The sequence below is a fragment of the Salvelinus namaycush genome, chromosome 6 (genome assembly GCF_016432855.1).
Source record: "Salvelinus namaycush isolate Seneca chromosome 6, SaNama_1.0, whole genome shotgun sequence".
Lineage (NCBI taxonomy): Eukaryota > Metazoa > Chordata > Actinopteri > Salmoniformes > Salmonidae > Salvelinus > Salvelinus namaycush.
The window spans coordinates 46,733,433-46,756,456 of record NC_052312.1 but is presented as its reverse complement, the minus strand read 5'-3'; the positions used below and the strand labels follow the sequence as shown (position 1 = coordinate 46,756,456).

Genomic DNA, 23,024 nt, shown 5'->3' with positions numbered 1-23,024 from the left:
ACATCCATTAGCATGTCATTAGGGGTGTGTACCAGAGAACGCTGCAGGCGCAACACACCTCATACATAACACTGTCTCTCACACACACTGCACTGATGGCATTTACATGCCAGCTAGCACATGCACACACACACAGAAGCACTAAAGCACGCACGCTGACACACACACACCTTCTCCCTGCTTCCATCTATGCCTCGTATTTCCTCCCCCTTGCAGCACAGTACATACATCACGGGATTATTAGGCTATTATCATAATAGTACATACTGTCCATCACAGCATTATTAGACCATTATCATAATAGTACGTACATCACAGCATTAGGGCATTATCATAATAGTACATACATCGCTGCATTATCATGCTAGTACATACATCACAGCATTATCGGTGCATGCATCCCAGCATTACTAGGCCATTATCATAATAGTACGTACATCACAACATTATTAGTCCATTATCATAATAGTACATACATCACAACATTAGAGCATTATCATACTAGTGCATACATCACAGCATTAGAGCATTATCATACTAGTGCATACATCACAACATTATTAGGGCATTATCAAACTAGTACGTGCACCACATCATTATCAGGGCCTTATCATACTAGTATGTGCATCACAGCATTATCAGGGCATTATCATACTAGTACGTGCATCACAGCATTATCGGGGTATTATCATACTCTTGCATATATCACAGCATTATCAGTCCATACTGGTGCATACGTCACAGCGTTATTAGGGCATTATCATACCAGTACATGCATCACATCATTATTAGGGCATTATCATACTCGTTCATACGTTTTCATAACATCATAATCAGCTGCCACCCCTCCATATCTCCCATTAGTCACCATGTATTCCTGTCAGCACAGTGGGGTGGATAACATTCATTATGCTCATAAGCCACAGAGGAACAGTTACCTCTGGTAATACAGCGTCTACAGGGGAGTTTGTTATAGTGTGTTGATAACATTCCCTGGTTGTGGAGTTTGTTATAGTGTGTTGATGACATTCCCTGGTTGTGGAGTTTGTTATAGTGTGTTGATGACATTCCCTGGTTGTGGAGTTTGTTATAGTGTGTTGATGACATTCCCTGGTTGTAGGGTTTGTTATAGTGTGTTGATAACATTCCCTGGTTGTGGAGTTTGTTATATTGTGTTGATGACATTCCCTGGCTGTGGAGTTTGTTATAGTGTGTTGATAACATTCCCTGGCTGTGGAGTTTGTTATAGTGTGTTGATAACATTCCCTGGTTGTGGAGTTTATAGTGTGTTGATAACATTCCCTGGTTGTGGAGTTTGTTATAGTGTGTTGATAACATTCCCTGGTTGTGGAGTTTGTTATAGTGTGTTGATTACATTCCCTGGTTGTGGAGTTTGTTATAGTGTGTTGATAACATTCCCTGGCTGTGGAGTTTGTTATAGTGTGTTGATGACATTCCCTGGTTGTGGAGTTTGTTATAGTGTGTTGATAACATTCCCTGGTTGTGGAGTTTGTTATAGTGTGTTGATAACATTCCCTGGTTGTGGGGTTTGTTATATTGTGTTGATAACATTCCCTGGTTGTGGGGCTGCAAAATCACAAACAAGATGATTAAGATGCCCAAGGCGGCAGGTAGCCTAGTGGTTACAGCGTTGGACCAGTAACCGAAAGGTTGCAAGATCAGGCTGACAAGGTAAAAATCTGTTGTTCTGCCCCTGAAAAAGGCAGTGTTCCTAGGCCGTCATTGTAAATAAGAATGTGTTGTTAACTGACTTGCCTAGTTAAATAAAGGTAAAAAGAAAAGCTTCTCTCTGGTCTAGTTATTTTTGATTGAGATCTAGGTAATCTCTCTCTCTCTCTGCAACTTTCTCCCAGGCCCTACCCACCTACCCACCCACTCAACCCATCCTAACACGTTTGTTTGAATGCAATCCTAAACCCTCCTTCCCTGTCAGGTCAGGTGTGCCCCGGTACCTGGTCAGTTAGCCACCCTACTGCTAGCTGCAGGTGTACTGTGTCTGTTACAGCTCCATAGCCCCTCCTCCGTACCTCTGTCCCTATGCCATTACCAGACCCCCACTCTTCCTCGCCCCTCTAACCTCTGTCCCTATGCCATTACCAGACCCCCACTCTTCCTCGCCCCTCTAACCTCTGTCCCTATGCCATTACCAGACCCCCACTCTTCCTCGCCCCACTAACCTCTGTCCCTATGCCATTACCAGACCCCCACTCTTCCTCGCCCCACTAACCTCTGTCCCTATGCCATTAGCAGACCCCCACTCTTCCTCTCCCCACTAACCTCTGTCCCTGTGCCATTACCAGACCCCCACTCTTCCTCGCTCCACTAACCTCTGTCCCTATGCCATTACCAGACCCCACTCTTCCTCGCCCCACTAACCTCTGTCCCTATGCCATTACCACACCCCCACTTTTCCTCTCCCCACTAACCTCTGTCCTTATCCCATTACCAGACCCCCACTCTTCCTCTCCCCACTAACCTCTGTCCCTACACCATTACCAGACCCCCACTCTTCCTCTCCCCACTAACCTCTGTCCTTATGCCATTACCAGACCCCCACTCTTCCTCTCCCCACTAACCTCTGTCCCTACACCATTACCAGACCCCCACTCTTCCTCTCCCCACTAACCTCTGTCCTTATGCCATTACCATGCCATTACCAGACCCTCACCCCACTAACCTCTGTCCCTATGCCAATTACCAGACCCCCACTCTTCTTTGCCCCGCTAACCTCTGTCCCTATGCCAATTACCAGACCCCCACTCTTCCTCTCCCCACTAACCTCTGTCCCTATACCATTACCAGACCCCCACTCTTCCTCTCCCCACTAACCTCTGTCCCTATACCATTACCAGACCCCCACTCTTCCTCTCCCCACTAACCACTGTCCCTATACCATTACCAGACCCCCACTCTTCCTCTCCCCACTAACCTCTGTCCCTATGCCGTTACCAGACCCCCACTCTTCCTCACCCCACTAACCTCTGTCCCTATGCCAATTACCAGACCCCCACTCTTCTTTGCCCCGCTAACCTCTGTCCCTATGCCATTACCAGACCCCCACTCTTCCTCGCCCCGCTAACCTCTGTCCCTATGCCATTACCAGACCCCCACTCTTCTTCGCCCCGCTAACCTCGGTCCCTATGCCATTACCCGACCCCCACTCTTCTTCGCCCCACCCCCAATACAGTCGCAATGCCAGCCTTAGAAACCCCTAACCCCTCCCCATACCCCTGTCCTTCTGCCAATCTTCCCTCTACCAACCCCCTCTCTCCTCCACTGAGCCTACCATCCCACTGATGACTCTCTCCCCTATAATTGCTGCTGTTTGTTGATGGAGTCAGTTGACTAACTCAGGTAGAGAGAGAGAGAAGCCGCTTATTTCACACCCAGGGCCTAAGTCATTTCCCTGCGCTAACTGCACTTTCCTCTTGCATTATTACAGCAAAACGCAAGCAATTAGCCGCCGCCGCGTGCTAAGTGCCATGTGCCGCGATGACGACAGCATAACTCTCCAGCTTTTGTCGACAACGCTGCTTCGTCTAATGGCCTCAGCACACATCATTTAGTAGCTGGTAATTGTAGTGATTATGACGTGAAAAAACTACAGTCGCTGGCAGGAGAAATAAAGTCTATTAACGTCACATAAACATTAACTCTCTTAACGTACCCCACTTACAACGCTTTGAAGGGAAAACGGAGGCTGTATCATCAGACTGGAATTAGAATGTAGCCCTGCTGTTACTCTCAATTTAGCAAGCTAATACAGCGAGGTCGGAGGGAGGGAGGGAGGGAGGGAGGGAGGGGGGGGGGGGTTGAGGTGTTGAACAGGGAGGTAAAGGTGAAGAAGTGTTGTGGGAATGTTTTCATTTGATCCAAACACTCACAAGTTTGTGATGACGAGGAAGAGCTGAAAGCCTAGTAGTGAGTGGTGAGATGTACGGGGTTGTTATGGTGATGATAATACTACTGTACAGTCGTGGGCAAACATTTTGAGAATGACACAAATATTAATTTCCACAAAGTTTGCTGCTTCAGTGTCTTTAGATATTTTTGTCAGATGTTACTATGGAATACTGAAGTATAATTACAAGCATTTGACAAGTGTCAAAGGCTTTTATTTACAATTACATTAAGTTCTTTTTCAAGACCTCTGCAATCCGCCCTGGCATGCTGTCAATTAACTTCTGGGCCACATCCTGACTAATGGCAGCCCATTCTTGCATAATCAATGTTTGGAGTTTGTCAGAATTTGTGTTTGTCCACCCGCCTCTTGTGGATTGACCACAGGTTCTCAATGGGATTAAGGTCTGGGGAGTTTCCTGGCCATGGACCCAAAATATCGATGTTTTGTTCCCCGAGCCACTTAGTTATCACTTTTGCCTGATGGCAAGGTGCTCCATCATGCTGGAAAAGGCATTGTTCGTCACCAAACTGTTCCTGGATGGTTGGGAGAAGTTGCTCTCGGAGGATGTGTTGGTACCATTCTTTATTCATGGCTGTGGTCTTAGGCAAAATTGTGAGCGAGCTCACTCCCTTGGCTGAGAAGCAACCCCACACATGAATGTTCTCAGGATGCTTTACTGTTGGCATGACACAGGACTGATGGTAGCGCTCACCTTGTCTTCTCCGGACAAGCTTTTTTCCGGATGCCCCAAACAATCGGAAATGTGATTCATCAGAGAAAATGACTTTACCCCGGTCCTCAGCAGTCCAATCCCTGTACCTTTTGCAGAATATCAGTCTGTCCCTGATGTTTTTCCTGGAGAGAAGTGGCTTCTTTGCTGCCCTTCTTAACCCCAGGCCATCCTCCAAAAGTATTCGCCTCACTGTGTTCCTGAGCAAGCTCTGTACTGGTGGTGCCCCGATCCCGCAGCTGAATCAACTTTAGGAGACGGTCCTGACGCTTGCTGGACTTTCTTGGCGGCCCTGAAGCCTTCTTCACAACAATTGAACTGCTCTCCTTGAAGTTCTTGATGATCCGATAAATGGTTGATTTAGGTGCAACCTTACTGGCAGCAATATCCTTGCCTGTGAAGCCCTTTTTGTGCAAAGCAGTGATGACGGCACGTGTTTCCTTGCAGGTAACCATGGTTGACAGAGGAAGAACAATGATTCCAAGCACCACCCTCCTTTTGAAGCTTCCAGTCTGTTATTCTTTTTATTTTTGAATTTTTACCCCTTTTTTCCCCCCAATTTCGTTGTATCCAATTGTTAGTAGTTACTATCTTGTCTCATCGCTACAACTCCCGTACGGGCTCGGGAGAGACGAAGGTCGAAAGCCATGCGTCCTCCGAAACACAACCCAACCAAGCCGCACTGCTTCTTAACACAGCGCGCATCCAACCCGGAAGCCAGCCGCACCAATGTGTCGGAGGAAACACCGTGCGTGCACTGCGCCCGGCCCGCCACAGGAGTCGCTGGTGCGCGATGAGACAAGGATATCCCTACCGGCCAAACCCTCCCTAACCCGGACGACGCTAGGCCAATTGTGCGTCGCCAAACGGACCTCCCGGTCACGGCCGGCTGCGACAGAGCCTGGGCGCGAACCCAGAGTCTCTGGTGGCACAGCTAGCGCTGCGATGCAGTGCCCTAGACCACTGCGCCACCCGGGAGGCCCTCTCCAGTCTGTTATTCGAACTCAATAAGCATGACAGGGTGATCTCCAGCCTTGTCCTCGTCAACACTCACACCTGTGTTAACGAGAGAATCACTGACATGTCAGCTGGCCCTTTTGTGGCAGGGCTGAAATGCAGTGGAAATGTTTTTTTGGGATTCAGTTCATTTGCATGGCAAAGAGGGACTTTGCAATTCATCTGATCACTCTTCATAACATTCTGGAGTATATGCAAATTGCCATCATACAAACTGAGGCAGCAGACTTTGAACATTTATATTTGTGTCATTCTCAAAACTTGTGGCCACGACTGTATAGCATTGAGAGGAAAGAGATGACAGTAGGGACTAGGATGATGTTGGTTACAACTATAACAACTCATTCTTTCATGTTTCATGAGTATGATGGCTTTCAAATAGTACCACATCCTGTAGCTCTAGTATCTCTCTCTCCCTCCGTCACTTCCCATGTTTTCTATCTATCCATCTCTACTTCTCTCTCACTTCTCTCTCACTCCGTGTCACTCCCTCTTTCAGTGCGTGAGCTTCAGGCGCACCACGAGGCCCGCGAGGACCCTGACGTGCACCCGGAGGAGAACACCCAAGAGTTCATGGGCGTCCTCATCAAAGGCCTGGCCAAGCTCAAGAAGATCCCGGAGGCTATCAAGGCCATCATGGAGCGCCTGGAGCCTGAGCTGAAGCAGATACTGAAGAGATCCACTACCCAGATAGCTGATCACGCCTACCAGAGAGGAGAGAACCTAGCCACAGAGAGCCAGCCCAGGTAGGGAGGGCTGGAGGGAAGGCTGGAAGGTGGGATGGAGGGGTGCAGGTAGGGGTGGAGGGGGAGGGAAGACGGGATGCAGGTAGGGGTGGAGGTAGGGATGGAGGTAGGGGTGGGGGTGGAGGGAAGGCTGGAAGGTGGGATGGAGGGGTGCAGGTAGGGGTGGAGGGGGAGGGAAGACGGGATGCAGGTAGGGGTGGAGGTAGGGATGGAGGTAGGGATGGAGGTAGGGGGAAGACGGGATGCAGGTAGGGGTGGAGGTAGGGATGGAGGTAGGGATGGGGGTGGAGGGAAGGCGGGATGCAGGTAGGGAGGGAGGTAGGGATGGGGGTGGAGGGAAGACGGGATGCAGGTAGGGGTGGAGGTGGAGGTAGGGATGGAGGTAGGGATGGGGGTGGAGGGAAGGCGGGATGCAGGTAGGGGTGGAGGTGGAGGTAGGGATGGGGGTGGAGGGAAGGTGGGATGCAGGTAGGGGTGGAGGTGTAGGGGTGGATGGTGGGATAGCAGACCATGCCTACCAGAGAGGAGAGCCTGGCCACAGAGTGACAGCTCAGGTGAGGAAAGAGGGAGGGGGGGAAATGGGTTTGGTTATTCAGTGAGAAAAGGTGTAGGTGGAGCAGAAGAAATGATAAGGGGACGGGGTTTGGGGACATTGGCTCTGTTTGAAAATGTGAAAATGAAATGCATCTTTCCTTCCTTGAAGTGACCACTAATCTCACATGACTGGATAGGTAAGAGCTATGAAGTGAAACCCTAGATTTTTACCCATCCAATCATGTGGAATTTGTGATTTCTTCAAGGAGGGAAGGAAGGATATATTGTGGATTTTCAAACAGGGCCTTTGGGTGTATAGTTTTGTCCAACTCACTGGCTAAGGTGAGGTAGGAACAGTGGAGGAGAGGTAAGAACAGTGGAGGAGAGGTACTGTATGTGTCTGAGGTGAGGTAGGAACAGTGGAGGAGAGGTACTGTATGTGTCTGAGGTGAGGTAGGAACAGTGGAGGTGAGGTACTGTATGTGTCTGAGGTGAGGTAGGAACAGTGGAGGAGAGGTACTGTATTTGTCTGAGGTGAGGTAGGAACAGGGAAGGAGAGGTACTGTATTTGTCTGAGGTGAGGTAGGAACAGGGGAGGAGAGGTACTGTATGTGTCTGAGGTGAGGTAGGAACAGGGGAGGAGAGGTACTGTATGTGTCTGAGGTGAGGTAGGAACAGTGGAGGAGAGGTACTGTATGTGTCTGAGGTGAGGTAGGAACAGGGGAGGAGAGGTACTGTATTTGTCTGAGGTGAGGTAGGAACAGGGAAGGAGAGGTACTGTATGTGTCTGAGCTGAGGTAGGAACAGGGGAGGTGAGGTACTGTATGTGTCTGAGGTGAGGTAGGAACAGGGGAGGAGAGGTACTGTATGTGTCTGAGCTGAGGTAGGAACAGGGGAGGTGAGGTACTGTATGTGTCTGAGGTGAGGTAGGAACAGGGAAGGAGAGGTACTGTATGTGTCTGAGGTGAGGTTGGAACAGGGGAGGTGAGGTACTGTATGTGTCTGAGCTGAGGTAGGAACAGGGGAGGTGAGGTACTGTATTTGTCTGAGGTGAGGTAGGAACAGGGAAGGAGAGGTACTGTATGTGTCTGAGCTGAGGTAGGAACAGGGGAGGTGAGGTACTGTATGTGTCTGAGGTGAGGTAGGAACAGGGGAGGTGAGGTACTGTATTTGTCTGTGTCTCCATCACTAATAAGCAAACAAACCATCAAGCAAGAAGAAGAGAAGTTTTACTTGAATCCTGGGCTTTTCTATCCTAGATCTTTAGCTTTAGACAGAGTGAGTACGACGGGTGTTTTGGGAGAGAGTGAACTGCTAGAAAATTATTTTTGATTAGTCTCTATCCTCACTTCCCTCTCTCTCCGCATCTCATTGTGGAAACCCTAATAAAGCAAACCGTTAAGCACACCCTCTCCTCAGCCTCCTCTGTTTTCCCTCTCCTCAGCCTCATCTGTTCACCCTCTCCTCAGCCTCATCTGTTCTCCCTCTCCTCAGCCTCCGCTGTTCGCCCTCTCCTCAGCCTCCTCTCTTCTCCCTCTCCTCAGCCTCCTCTCTTCTCCCTCTCCTCAGCCTCCTCTGTTCACCCTCTCCTCAGCCTCCTCTGTTCACCCTCTCCTCAGCCTCCTCTGTTCTCCCTCTCCTCAGCCTCTTCTGTTCACCCTCTCCTCAGCCTCCTCTGTTCACCCTCTCCTCAGCCTCCTCTGTTCACCCTCTCCTCAGCCTCCTCTGTTCTCCCTCTCAACAGCCTCCTCTGTTCTCCCTCTCAACAGCCTCCTCTGTTCTCCCTCTCAACAGCCTCCTCTGTTCTCCATCTCCTCAGTCTCTTCTGTTCTCCATCTCCTCAGTCTCTTCTGTTCTCCCTCTCAACAGCCTCCTCTGTTCTCCCTCTCCTCAGCCTCCTCTGTTCGCCCTCTCCTCAGCCTCCTCTCTTCGCCCTCTCCTCAGCCTCCTCTCTTCGCCCTCTCCTCAGCCTCCTCTCTTCTCCCTCTCCTCAGCCTCCTCTCTTCTCCCTCTCCTCAGCCTCCTCTGTTCTCCCTCTCCTCAGCCTCCTCTGTTCACCCTCTCCTCAGCCTCCTCTGTTCTCCCTCTCCTCTGTTCTCCCTCTCCTCAGTCTCTTCTGTTCTCCATCTCCTCAGCCTCCTCTGTTCTCCATCTCCTCAGTCTCTTCTGTTCTCCATCTCCTCAGCCTCCTCTGTTCTCCATCTCCTCAGCCTCCTCTGTTCTCCCTCTCCTCAGTCTCTTCTGTTCTCCCTCTCCTCAGCCTCCTCTGTTCTCCATCTCCTCAGCCTCCTCTGTTCTCCATCTCCCCAGTCTCCTCTGTTCTCCATCTCCCCAGTCTCCTCTGTTCTCCATCTCCTCAGTCTCCTCTGTTCTCCATCTCCTCAGCCTCCTCTGTTCTCCATCTCCTCAGTCTCCTCTGTTCTCCATCTCCTCAGTCTCTTCTGTTCTCCATCTCCTCAGCCTCCTCTGTTCTCCATCTCCTCAGTCTCCTCTGTTCTCCATCTCCTCAGTCTCCTCTGTTCTCCATCTCCTCAGTCTCTTCTGTTCTCCCTCTCCTCAGTCTCTTCTGTTCTCCCTCTCAACAGCCTCCTCTGTTCTCCATCTCCTCAGTCTCCTCTGTTCTCCATCTCCTCAGTCTCTTCTGTTCTCCATCTCCTCAGCCTCCTCTGTTCTCCATCTCCTCAGCCTCCTCTGTTCTCCATCTCCTCAGTCTCTTCTGTTCTCCCTCTCCTCAGTCTCTTCTGTTCTCCATCTCCTCAGCCTCCTCTGTTCTCCATCTCCCCAGTCTCATCTGTTCTCCATCTCCTCAGCCTCCTCTGTTCTCCATCTCCTCAACCTCCTCTGTTCTCCCTCTCCTCAGCCTCCTCTGTTCTCCATCTCCTCAGTCTCCTCTGTTCTCCATCTCCTCAGCCTCCTCTGTTCTCCATCTCCTCAGTCTCCTCTGTTCTCCATCTCCTCAGTCTCCTCTGTTCTCCATCTCCTCAGCCTCCTCTGTTCTCCATCTCCTCAGTCTCTTCTGTTCTCCATCTCCTCAGCCTCCTCTGTTCTCCATCTCCTCAGTCTCTTCTGTTCTCCATCTCCTCAGTCTCTTCTGTTCTCCATCTCCTCTGTTCTCCATCTCCTCAGTCTCTTCTGTTCTCCATCTCCTCAGTCTCTTCTGTTCTCCCTCTCAACAGCCTCTTCTGTTCTCCATCTCCTCAGCCTCCTCTGTTCTCCATCTCCTCAGCCTCCTCTGTTCTCCATCTCCCCAGCCTCCTCTGTTCTCCATCTCCTCAGCCTCCTCTGTTCTCCATCTCCCAGTCCGTTCATTGCAAGCTGTTTCACTGTTTTCTCCTCCACCTCTATTGTACCCCATTGGATCAATTCCAGCTGTTTCCCCGCACGTTATTCATAACTCCCTCATTTAAGGAAATGGAGTAATCCAAAAAGCCAAGACCCAGCCTCTGCTTTTTCCCTCAGCATTCATTCACTCCGCAGAAAAAAAACAGGAAAGCAAAATATACTGGAAGAGAAGGGATATAATGACGGCACTTAAGAAAGCACTTACCTTCAGCTGAGATGAACACTTGTTTTTTTGGGCCCCCATTTCTCTAGTTTTCTCTCCGTCTGTTTTCACAGTGTCTGTGTGTGTAACTTGTGCCCTCTAAACCTAGCCGTTCTCCACGTTTCAAGAGGTGGTCGTTGGTTCACCTGTCCTGAAGCATTGTGGCTACTGGGTTTAGGTTAGTGCTGAGGCCTTGGCTGCGTTTCATTCCAGAATGGTTATCGCCCTCTCCTCTTTCCTAGTTGTTTACTCCCCTTCACAGATCTGACACGACTGGATAGGTGAAGGCAATATGGAGGACACTAGGTAGAGTTTTAACTGACACCTACCCAGTTAGTCATTATGGAGGAAACTAGGTAGAGTTTTAGCTAACACCTACCCAGTTAGTCAATATGGAGGAAACTAGGTAGTTTTAACTGACACCTACCCAGTTAGTCATTATGGAGGAAACTAGGTAGAGTTTTAACACCTACCCAGTTAGTCAATATGGAGGAAACTAGTTTTAACTAACACCTACCCAGTTAGTCATTATGGAGGAAACTAGTTTTAACTAACACCTACCCAGTTAGTCAATATGGAGGAAACTAGTTTTAACTAACACCTACCCAGTTAGTCATTATGGAGGAAACTAGTTTTAACTAACACCTACCCAGTTAGTCATTATGGAGGAAACTAGTTTTAACTAACACCTACCCAGTTAGTCAATATGGAGGAAACTAGTTTTAACTAACACCTACCCAGTTAGTCAATATGGAGGAAACTAGGTAGAGTTTTAGCTAACACCTACCCAGTTAGTCATTATGGAGGAAACTAGGTAGAGTTTTAGCTAACACCTACCCAGTTAGTCAATATGGAGGAAACTAGTTTTAACTAACACCTACCCAGTTAGTCATTATGGAGGAAACTAGTTTTAACTAACACCTACCCAGTTAGTCAATATGGAGGAAACTAGTTTTAACTAACACCTACCCAGTTAGTCAATATGGAGGAAACTAGGTAGAGTTTTAACTAGCACCTACCCAGTTAGTCATTATGGAGGAAACTAGGTAGAGTTTTAACTAGCACCTACCCAGTTAGTCATTATGGAGGAAACTAGGTAGTTTTAACTAGCACCTACCCAGTTAGTAATTATGGAGGAAACGAGGTAGAGTTTTAACACCTACCCAGTTAGTCAATATGGAGGAAACTAGGTAGTTTTAACTAGAACCTACCCAGTTAGTCATTATGGAGGAAACTAGGTAGTTTTAACTAACACCTACCCAGTTAGTCAATATGGAGGAAACTAGGTAGAGTTTTAACACCTACCCAGTTAGTCATTATGGAGGAAACTAGGTAGTTTTAACTAACACCTACCCAGTTAGTCATTATGGAGGAAACGAGGTAGAGTTTTAACACCTACCCAGTTAGTCAATATGGAGGAAACTAGGTAGTTTTAACTAGAACCTACCCAGTTAGTCATTATGGAGGAAACTAGGTAGTTTTAACTGACACCTACCCAGTTAGTCAATATGGAGGAAACTAGGTAGTTTTAACTAACACCTACCCAGTTAGTCATTATGGAGGAAACGAGGTAGAGTTTTAACACCTACCCAGTTAGTCAATATGGAGGAAACTAGGTAGTTTTAACTAGAACCTACCCAGTTAGTCATTATGGAGGAAACTAGGTAGTTTTAACTAGCACCTACCCAGTTAGTCAATATGGAGGAAACGAGGTAGAGTTTTAACTGACACCTACCCAGTTAGTCATTATGGAGGAAACTAGGTAGTTTTAACTAACACCTACCCAGTTAGTCAATATGGAGGAAACTGGGTAGTTTTAACTGACACCTACCCAGTTAGTCAATATGGAGGAAACTAGGTAGAGTTTTAACTGACACCTACCCAGTTAGTCATTATGGAGGAAACTAGGTAGTTTTAACTAGCACCTACCCAGTTTGTTAATATGGAGGAAACTAGGTAGAGTTTTAACTAACACCTACCCAGTTAGTCATTATGGAGGAAACTAGGTAGTTTTAACTAACACCTACCCAGTTAGTCAATATGGAGGAAACTGGGTAGTTTTAACTGACACCTACCCAGTTAGTCAATATGGAGGAAACTAGGTAGAGTTTTAACTGACACCTACCCAGTTAGTCATTATGGAGGAAACTAGGTAGAGTTTTAACTAACACCTACCCAGTTAGTCAATATGGAGGAAACTGGGTAGTTTTAACTGACACCTACCCAGTTAGTCAATATGGAGGAAACTAGGTAGAGTTTTAACACCTACCCAGTTAGTCATTATGGAGGAAACTAGGTAGTTTTAACTGACACCTACCCAGTTAGTCAATATGGAGGAAACTAGGTAGAGTTTTAACACCTACCCAGTTAGTCATTATGGAGGAAACTAGGTAGAGTTTTAACTAGCACCTACCCAGTTAGTCATTATGGAGGAAACTAGGTAGTTTTAACTGACACCTACCCAGTTAGTCAATATGGAGGAAACTAGGTAGAGTTTTAACTGACACCTACCCAGTTAGTCATTATGGAGGAAACTAGGTAGAGTTTTAGCTAACACCTACCCAGTTAGTCAATATGGAGGAAACTAGGTAGTTTTAACTAACACCTACCCAGTTAGTCATTATGGAGGAAACTAGGTAGTTTTAACTGACACCTACCCAGTTAGTCAATATGGAGGAAACTAGGTAGAGTTTTAACTGACACCTACCCAGTTAGTCAATATGGAGGAAACTAGGTAGAGTTTTAACTGACACCTACCCAGTTAGTCATTATGGAGGAAACTAGGTAGTTTTAACTGACACCTACCCAGTTAGTCATTATGGAGGAAACTAGGTAGAGTTTTAACTAACACCTACCCAGTTAGTCAATATGGAGGAAACTAGGTAGAGTTTTAACTGACACCTACCCAGTTAGTCATTATGGAGGAAACTAGGTAGAGTTTTAACTGACACCTACCCAGTTAGTCAATATGGAGGAAACTAGGTAGTTTTAACTGACACCTACCCAGTTAGTCATTATGGAGGAAACTAGGTAGAGTTTTAACTGACACCTACCCAGTTAGTCATTATGGAGGAAACTAGGTAGAGTTTTAACTAACACCTACCCAGTTAGTCAATATGGAGGAAACTAGGTAGAGTTTTAACTAACACCTACCCAGTTAGTCATTATGGAGGAAACTAGGTAGAGTTTTAACTGACACCTACCCAGTTAGTCATTATGGAGGAAACTAGGTAGAGTTTTAACTGACACCTACCCAGTTAGTCATTATGGAGGAAACTAGGTAGAGTTTTAACTGACACCTACCCAGTTAGTCATTATGGAGGAAACTAGGTAGAGTTTTAACACCGACCCAGTTAGTCATTATGGAGGAAACTAGGTAGAGTTTTAACTAGCACCTACCCAGTTAGTCATTATGGAGGAAACTAGGTAGAGTTTTAACACCTACCCAGTTAGTCAATATGGAGGAAACTAGGTAGTTTTAACTAGCACCTACCCAGTTAGTCAATATGGAGGAAACTAGGTAGTTTTAACTGACACCTACCCAGTTATTCAATATGGAGGAAACTAGGTAGAGTTTTAACTAACACCTACCCAGTTAGTCATTATGGAGGAAACTAGGTAGAGTTTTAACACCTACCCAGTTAGTCAATATGGAGGAAACTAGGTAGAGTTTTAACTGACACCTACCCAGTTAGTCAGTATGGAGGAAACTAGGTAGTTTTAACTAGCACCTACCCAGTTAGTCAATATGGAGGAAACTAGGTAGTTTTAACTAGCACCTACCCAGTTAGTCAATATGGAGGAAACTAGGTAGTTTTAACTAGCACCTACCCAGTTAGTCAATGTGGAGGAAACTAGGTAGTTTTAACTAGCACCTACCCAGTTAGTCATTATGGAGGAAACTAGGTAGAGTTTTAACACCTACCCAGTTAGTCAATATGGAGGAAACTAGGTAGAGTTTTAACTGACACCTACCCAGTTAGTCAATATGGAGGAAACTAGGTAGTTTTAACTAGCACCTACCCAGTTAGTCAATATGGAGGAAACTAGGTAGTTTTAACTAGCACCTACCCAGTTAGTCATTATGGAGGAAACTAGGTAGAGTTTTAACACCTACCCAGTTAGTCAATATGGAGGAAACTAGGTAGAGTTTTAACACCTACCCAGTTAGTCAATATGGAGGAAACTAGGTAGAGTTTTAACTGACACCTACCCAGTTAGTCAATATGGAGGAAACTAGGTAATTTTAACTAACACCTACCCAGTTAGTCATTATGGAGGAAACTAGGTAGTTTTAACTGACACCTACCCAGTTAGTCAATATGGAGGAAACTAGGTAGTTTTAACTAACACCTACCCAGTTAGTCAATATGGAGGAAACTAGGTAGTTTTAACTGACACCTACCCAGTTAGTCATTATGGAGGAAACTAGGTAGTTTTAACTGACACCTACCCAGTTAGTCAATATGGAGGAAACTAGGTAGTTTTAACACCTACCCAGTTAGTCAATATGGAGGAAACTAGGTAGTTTTAACACCTACCCAGTTAGTCTCTGATCTGTTAAGGGGAGTGAACAAGGGCAAAAGGGAGTGGACACATTTTTGGGACGCTATGCAACACCAGGGATAGTCAGACAGCCAATCAGGTGTTAAACACAGAGGCAGGACATTTGGGACAACACCTGCCATAGACCATGAAAAAACAGACACACTGCTGCTTTAAACATAAACATGCCAAGATGCTTGCGTAGGCACACACACACACACACACACACACACACACACAGACACAGACACACACACACACACACACACAGACACACACACACACACACACACACACACACACACACACACACACACACACACACACACACACACACACACACACAGACACAGACACAGACACACACACACGGGTCAGGCCTTGGCTCCCATCGTGTGCTGAATCTCATCTGACTCCAGTATAGGACAACGCAGAGCAGCTTGTTTTCAACCCCACCTTCTCCATATCCTTTTTACTTTAGTGTGTGTATGTACGTGTGTTTGTGCACACACGCAAGTTCAAGCCGAGGCCCGTTGCTATGGAAACCCCTATAGAAGTAGTGTAGCAAGGTGTTCTTTCTTGCATAATGAGCAACACATAGATGGTGCTGTTCAGTAGACAATGCCCAGCGTATTGCACAGCATCTCTAAAGAGTTCCTGTAAAACATCCTCAGTGTGCAGTCCTGTGATTTGAATACAGAATATAGATCTCCTGTGCTTTGTCTCTTCTTCTAATCTAATAGTAGAGGAATTTGGTTGACATGGTGATATGGGGACAGTAAGATAGCTACCCAGATGGTGTCACAGACATATTGGATTGTCATATTGAAGATCTGTTGGTGTTTATCCTGGTTAGACTTGCAACATTCTGATAACTTTCCCCAAATCCCAGGTTGTCTAGAAATCCGGGTTGGAAGCCTGGGAATGTTGCTACCCTGGTACATACAGTATGTCTGATGATGCAACTAGCCATGTTTTGGACTTTGGCTGATCGTATAGACAGTTTATTTCATATAGCCAGTGTTGTGTGTGTGTGTGTGTGTGTGTGTGTGTGTGTGATGACCTGGCACAGTCACTTAGCGTAATGGTTCCCGTGAAGACACTACAGGCGACAATAAATAACATTCTCCTGGGTGAGTTAGGGTCCCAGCTAGCCCACCTCACACTGCATGCTAAACACACACACACACACACACACACACACACACACACACACACACACACACACACACACACACACACACACACACACACACACACACACACACATTCTCTTTCACTCAACACACACATATGTATTAACACACAGACTCATTCACACTTAAACACATACACACACACACCCTGAATGACCGCTTGACCGCAGTGCGTGATCCCTCCTCGCTCCGGAGCCCCTCTCTCTGCCGTCCATCACCTGGGTGTCCGTGTGTTCCATCCTTCTGGGAAATAAGGAGCAGGATTTCAGGGAATTGAGAAGATCTATTAGAATGGCCTGCTGTGTGAGATAATGAGGGGAATGGGGCTCTCTCTCTCCTTCTCTGCTCTGTAAAACCAGAGATTCATCACATCCAACGAGGAATGAGGGAAGAGAACAGGTGAAAGGTCAGAACCTGGTGGGGGGGCTGTGTGTGTGTGTGTCTGTGAACAAGTGTGTGTGTGTGTTAGCAAGTGTGTGTGTGTGTAAGAGAGATCTCATTGTATTTCCTCACCATGTAAGATGGACATGCTCACTGAGGTATGTCTCATTGTGATTTTTACCTGTCCCTAACCATTCATAACATACTCCCTCCCTGTCTGCCTGTCCCTAACCATTCACAACATACCCCCTCCCTGTCTGCCTGTCCCTAACCATTCATAACATACACCCTCCCTGTCTGTCTGTCCCAAACATACTCCCTCCCTCCCTGTCTGTCTGTCCATAACATACCCCCTCCCTGTCTGCCTGTCCCTAACCATTCATAACATACTCCCTCCCTGTCTGCCTGTCCCTAACCATTCATAACATACTCCCTCCCTGTCTGCCTGTCCCTAACCATTCATAACATACTCCCTCCCTGTCTGCCTGTCCCTAACCATTCATAACATACTCCCTCCCTGTCTGCCTGTCCCTAACCATTCATAACATACTCCCTCCCTGTCTGTCTGTCCCTAACATACTCCCTCCCTGTCTGCCTGTCCCTAACCATTCATAACATACTCCCTCCCTGTCTGCCTGTCCCTAACCATTCATAACATACACCCACCCTGTCTGTCTGTCCCTAACATACACCCTCCCACCCTGTCTGTCTGTCCCTAACATACTCCCTCCCTCCCTGTCTGTCTGTCCATAACATACTCCCTCCCTGTCTGCCTGTCCCTAAGCATTCATAACATACACCCACCCTGTCTGTCTGTCCCTAACATACTCCCTCCCTCCCTGTCTGTCTGTCCAGAACATACACCCTCCCTGTCTGCCTGTCCCTAACCATTCATAACATACTCCCTCCCTGTCTGTCTGTCCCTAACATACTCCTTCCCTCCCTGTCTGTCTGTCCCTAACATACTCCTTCCCTCCCTGTCTGTCTGTCCATAACATACTCCCTCCCTGTCTGTCTGTCCCTAACATACTCCCTCCCTCCCTGTCTGCCTGTCCCTAACCATTCATAACATACTCCCTGTCTGTCTGCATGTCCCTAACCGTCCATAACATACACCCACCCTGTCTGTCTGTCTGGTCTGGTCTGGTCTGGTCTGGTCTGGTCTGGTCTGGTCTGTCCTGTCCTGTCCTGTCCTGTCCTGTCCTGTCTGTCTGTCTCTAAACGTTCATAACATCCTCCCTCCCTGTCTGTCTGTCTGTCTCTAAACGTTCATAACATCCTCCCTCCCTGTCTGTCTGTCTGTCTCTAAACGTTCATAACATCCTCCCTCCCTGTCTACCAGTCTAGTGATGGACTACCAACCAAACACCCTCCATCCATCTCTCTCTCTCTTTCTCACATCCTTCATTTCCCCCACACAATATTTTTTTATGTAACATTTGTCTAAAGTTTAAAAAGGTAGGCGAAGATCCCATGTCTCTCCCGAACTCACTCAGTCATTCACTCACTCTTCATTCCACACAGTACCTCCTCTGGTGTATACGTACCGTTCAGATCCGGCACGGGGTTTAACCCAACCTTCCTCAGTAAATAAAGTCAGAAGTGTCCCCACATCCCTGAAAACAAAAGACCACCAGATGTGTGTGAGTCCTAGTGGAACCAGAGACTTTGACAGATGCTGCTAATTGTAGTCAGAGCCAGCTGCCTCTGTGCGACTGGGGAAGCACTCTGCCAGTACCTCCACTGTTCTTTTCAACCGCTCAGCCCAAACCAGCTACCCGGATGAGGCTCCTTTTGCCTGCCGATTGAAGTAGATTTATGAATGTTTATTAAGTTAATGAATTCTAATTGTTGCTGAGGCAGGTTGGTTAACGCCACATGTACAAAGCCTTATCTGGCCTGAGGAGACTCTAAACTGAAAGCTAATGCCTGGCTCGGTGGGCTGACGGCTTCACTTCAGTACCTGTTGGGTCACTTTTCCTCTCTAGGCTCTAGTGTTGTATATTTCAGGTCGGAATACAGTATGCTTAGAGAGAATGCTTACATTGTTAAATACTTCTCCTCAGATATGTAGGACCTTACTACAATGAACTGCTTCACTCCTGTTCCAACAGATATATGCACTTAACCAACCACAATTAAAAGAACACTTATTGAATTTTCCCTCTTTACATTGAAAGATTGGTCCTTGTGTGGACTGGTGGAGGCTGAAGTACTCTACTAACGAGCAGGTTTGAATCAGAAATATAAATTCATGATTTAGCTTTAGCATTGAGCTGAGGTCAGAATGGTTTTGACTACTATGCATTAGCTTGTCCGTTAGTAGTCAATTATTGAATGCGAGTCAATGAGAGTAGAGAGGAGCTTTTAGACCTGGAGGCTGACAGGAGTGGTGCTGCCTTGGAGAGACCTCCTGATGGTCCACCATCAGTGGTCCAGGATCAGTTGTCTGTTCTAACACCTGTGTGAGCCTCACAATACAACTGACCTGGGATGAACGGATAAGAACAGTTTGAATTGCTGTTCCAATATCAACCGTTTTCCCTTCCTTAACGTAATCACTCTAACACTGAGGTGAAACCCTAGGAAGGAAGAAAGGATGCATTTGAAAGGAATTCAAACTGGGCCTTAGTACCTGCTGCATCTTAGGGCCCTGTTCCAATACTCTTCAAATGTATCATTCCTTTCCTCCCTTGAAGTAATTTCAGAAGGAAGGAAGGAGGCATTATGAGTATTCTAACGGGGCCAATGTTTGGGCTGTGTATCGCAGCTGCTTCACCTGTTGTCCCACCAGCCGTCCTCACCACATCCTCTATCTCTGCTGCCCTCTGCAGGCTGCTGCTGGAACTGCTGGAGCTGCTGTTTGACAAGTTCAACGCGGTGGCTGCGGCCCACAGTGTGGTGCTGGCCCACCTGCAGCAGATCGTGGTGTCCCCCAACGGAGCCCAGGAGGGCATCAAGCTCTATGAGCAAGCCGACGTCTCTGCTAAGATCCAGACCGTGCTCCAGGTCAGTTCAAGTTTAAAATGTCAAGTTTTGAATCCCTGCACCACACACACACACACACACACACACACACACACACACACACACACACACACACACACACACACACACACACACACAAGTAAAAAATATCAACAAAGATCCATCTGCCGTTCTGTGTATCCATAAAGATTCAGGGATGATTTGGTAGCAGATGATTTGCACACATGTGGTTAAACCTTTAGACTGTGAAAGCATAGATTAGGCTTCCATGAGCAAGAATGATCACACATGATGCTAACTAGGAGAGACAAGACTCACTGTTCTGACATGAACTACAATGACAAGAACAGATATAGCTTTACCTTTAGTGACAAATCTTTACTAATGCTGATTGACTATTTACTGTACACGTTCATTGTAGAAATCAATCTGGTTCTTTATATGCGGGCCGGGGGGTGTGTGACTGTGAAAGCATAACGTATCCATAGCAGGAGGGATGTAGGCTAATTCCTTGAGAGAATGCTGTACACTCTGTGTGTGTTGTGCATCCATCTATGAATCCTGGCAGTGTTTCACCCAACACTCGTTTGTGCAGCCAGTCAATGTCTATACACAAACGTGTGCACGGACCACGCCGACACGCGCAAGTACACACAGTTGTATTTTTTTTTAAAAACACATTGAAACACACATACACACACAAATATTCAAACACACACAAGCACACACAAAAACTATCTCCCATAGTCTAGTCAGTGAGTGCTGGGGGTGCCTGACTTACATGGGCATTCCTCAGGGATCTGTCATAGGTTACTTCCAAACAGCTGCTCATCTCCTCAGCCAATCAGACGGGAGCAGAGAGCAAACACAGTGCAGCCGACACGCACCAATTAAAGGACTGCAATTAAACCAGGCAATCAGGGGAAGTGTCTGTTCCTGTGTGTGTCACAACTAAAATCAACCCCACTGTATTATTTGTATTTTTTTCTATTCCTAATCTGACACGATGATGAAATCCATAGTGCTTGATTTCTTCCGTCGCGTTCTAAGACATAAGCCTGTGTGTAGGTGGACACATTTCAGAGTGTAGTGAAGTGTGGAAACGAGGGGAAGGATGAGAACGGAACACAGGTCTGATGATGAAACGGAGGAGCCAGAGGGGACGTTGGCTCGGGAACAGCCAGTTACGCTGGGGAAGCGTTCCAGTAACGTGTAGCTAGCTATCCCCTGTGGAGAGAGTCATTGTGAGATGTAGCTCCAGGGTATTATCCCGTCACACATGTGAGTAATGGCTGGGCTCCAGCTTGAGCTCTGAGCATTAAAGAGCCTACAGTCAAACTACAGATGGAGGAGTGAGGATCCACATCATGGTTCTAGGACTGGTTTTCTAGATATGGTCTCTGACTGCTCACTCCAGACCAGTCTGCTGCCATGTAGCTTGGTCTGTATGAATTAGGCTTCCAATGACACAAACCCATATAGCCTTACCTTTAGTGACCACAATCTTTACTAATGTGGATTGACTATTCACTGTACACATTCATTGTAAAAATCAAACTGGTTTCTTTATATGCAGCCCAGAGCTGTGTGTAGGACTGTGAAAGCAGACACACACACACACACACACACACACACACACACACACACACACACACACACACACACACACACACACATGCGCACACAGAATGTCAGTGAGTCTTGCCTTTCATAGGTAGCATTTTTTTTATTTTTTATAATATGTTTATCTTTTTTTACATTTGTTTTTTGTACAGCAGATGCAAACATACACATACGAACAACAACTTAGAGACACACACAAAGCGACTACATCTCATCTGTCCAGACCCACATGCTCCCACCCCCATCCCTAGTGCCTGGTCACACCCCGGTCCCTAGTGCCTGCATTATTGTTTGCCACTTGGCCTTAAATTGTACCCATTAATTTTTCTCGGTTGCTCATGCTATTTCATTATTTCAATAATAAATCATGTTTCCATTGTGTTAATGATGGAGATTGATTTCCAGGTTTTTACTCTAAGTTTATTCCAGAAGAGTAATGAGAAGAGAATCGTCCAGGCCGTTGGGTGTCTGACTACACCCCATATGCCAGGTCTTGAAATATGCAGACAGACGGATTAACAGTGTGTTTACATTGTAACACTTCTGACAGACAACTTTCTAGCTCCGCCCATAACTTTTGGACTTCATAGTGTTCCCAGAAGTCATGGATTATTGAGTCATTGTTAGTTTTACACTTAAGACATGACTCTGCCGTTGTGCTGTAGAATTTGTGAATTTTGTCTCTGGTATAATAAGTTCTATACCTTCGTTTATACTGGATTAAGCGTACATTTTCATTAACTGTTTCGTAAGTTTTGCTCCAACATTCCCTCCATCTTGTGCCAACATCACTCTCCTAGTCAGCATCGTGGGTGTGTTTGAATGTGTGTGTGTTTGTTTGATTGTGTGTGTATTTTTCAATGTGTTTTTTTTTTTGCTCGTGCAGCGTGGTCCTTGCGCACGTTTGTGTATAGATAGCTGAGGAACTGCATTTCAACTGACGTACTTTCATGTTCTCAGCACTCGTTCCACAAGAATAATCTCTTCTTTGAAAAGAAAGACAACATTGACTGGCTGCACAAACGAGTGTTGGGTGAAACACTGCCAGTATTCATAGATGGATGCACAACACACACAGAGTGCACAGCATTCTCTCAAGGAATTAGCCTACATCCCTCCTGCTATGGATACGACATGCTGTCACAGTCACACACCCCCCGGCCCGCATATGAAGAACCAGATTGATTTCTACAATGAACGTGTACAGTAAATAGTCAATCTGCATTAGTAAAGATGTGAAAGATTTTCGTCACTAAAGGTGAGGCTACATGGGTGTGTGTCATTGTAGTTGATGTCAGAACAGTGAGTCTCCTAGTTCGCATCATGTGAGGTAGACCTCCTGAGGGACACAGTGAAGAAGAGTTGACAGCAGAGTTTGTTCCTCTTTTCTATTTTACACTCTGCTCTTTTCTTATCTCTTATTTTCTCCCTCACATCTTTTCTCTTCCTTGTTTTCGTCTCGTTCCAAGTCTCTGAGGGCTAGCGTTCTCTCCCTTTGCTTTTGAGAGAAAAGGGAGGGAGAGAGGGAGCGAGCAAGAGGGAGAGTGAGCGCGGGGGTGGGGGGCGTGAGCGAGCGGGGGTGGGGGAGCGAGCGGGAGGGAGGGAGAGGGAGGGAGAGAGCTAGAGAGAGTTGGGCACAGACCGGTGGAGAGGGGTGACTGAGAGGGAGGAGAGTAAAGGGAGAGAGAGGTGCACACTGGGATTGAGTATATGGGCTTATCATCACTCCATCAGACCAGGAGTCAGACGGTGACCTTGAGCACATTTTTTCATCATATTTTCTTTTCTTTTGCGT

The 23,024-nt window shown here is 46.7% G+C and overlaps 1 protein-coding gene across 1 annotated transcript in view; it reads left to right on the top strand.

The window, feature by feature from the left end:
* exoc4 (exocyst complex component 4) overlaps positions 1-23,024 on the top strand; it is a 243,105-nt gene that overhangs the window by 21,978 nt on the left and 198,103 nt on the right. Inside the window, exons 6-7 of the mRNA XM_038996740.1 lie at positions 6,172-6,418; positions 19,453-19,627. Of these exons, the coding sequence (XP_038852668.1) occupies positions 6,172-6,418; positions 19,453-19,627 (422 nt within the window). The remainder of the gene's footprint in view (positions 1-6,171; positions 6,419-19,452; positions 19,628-23,024) is intronic.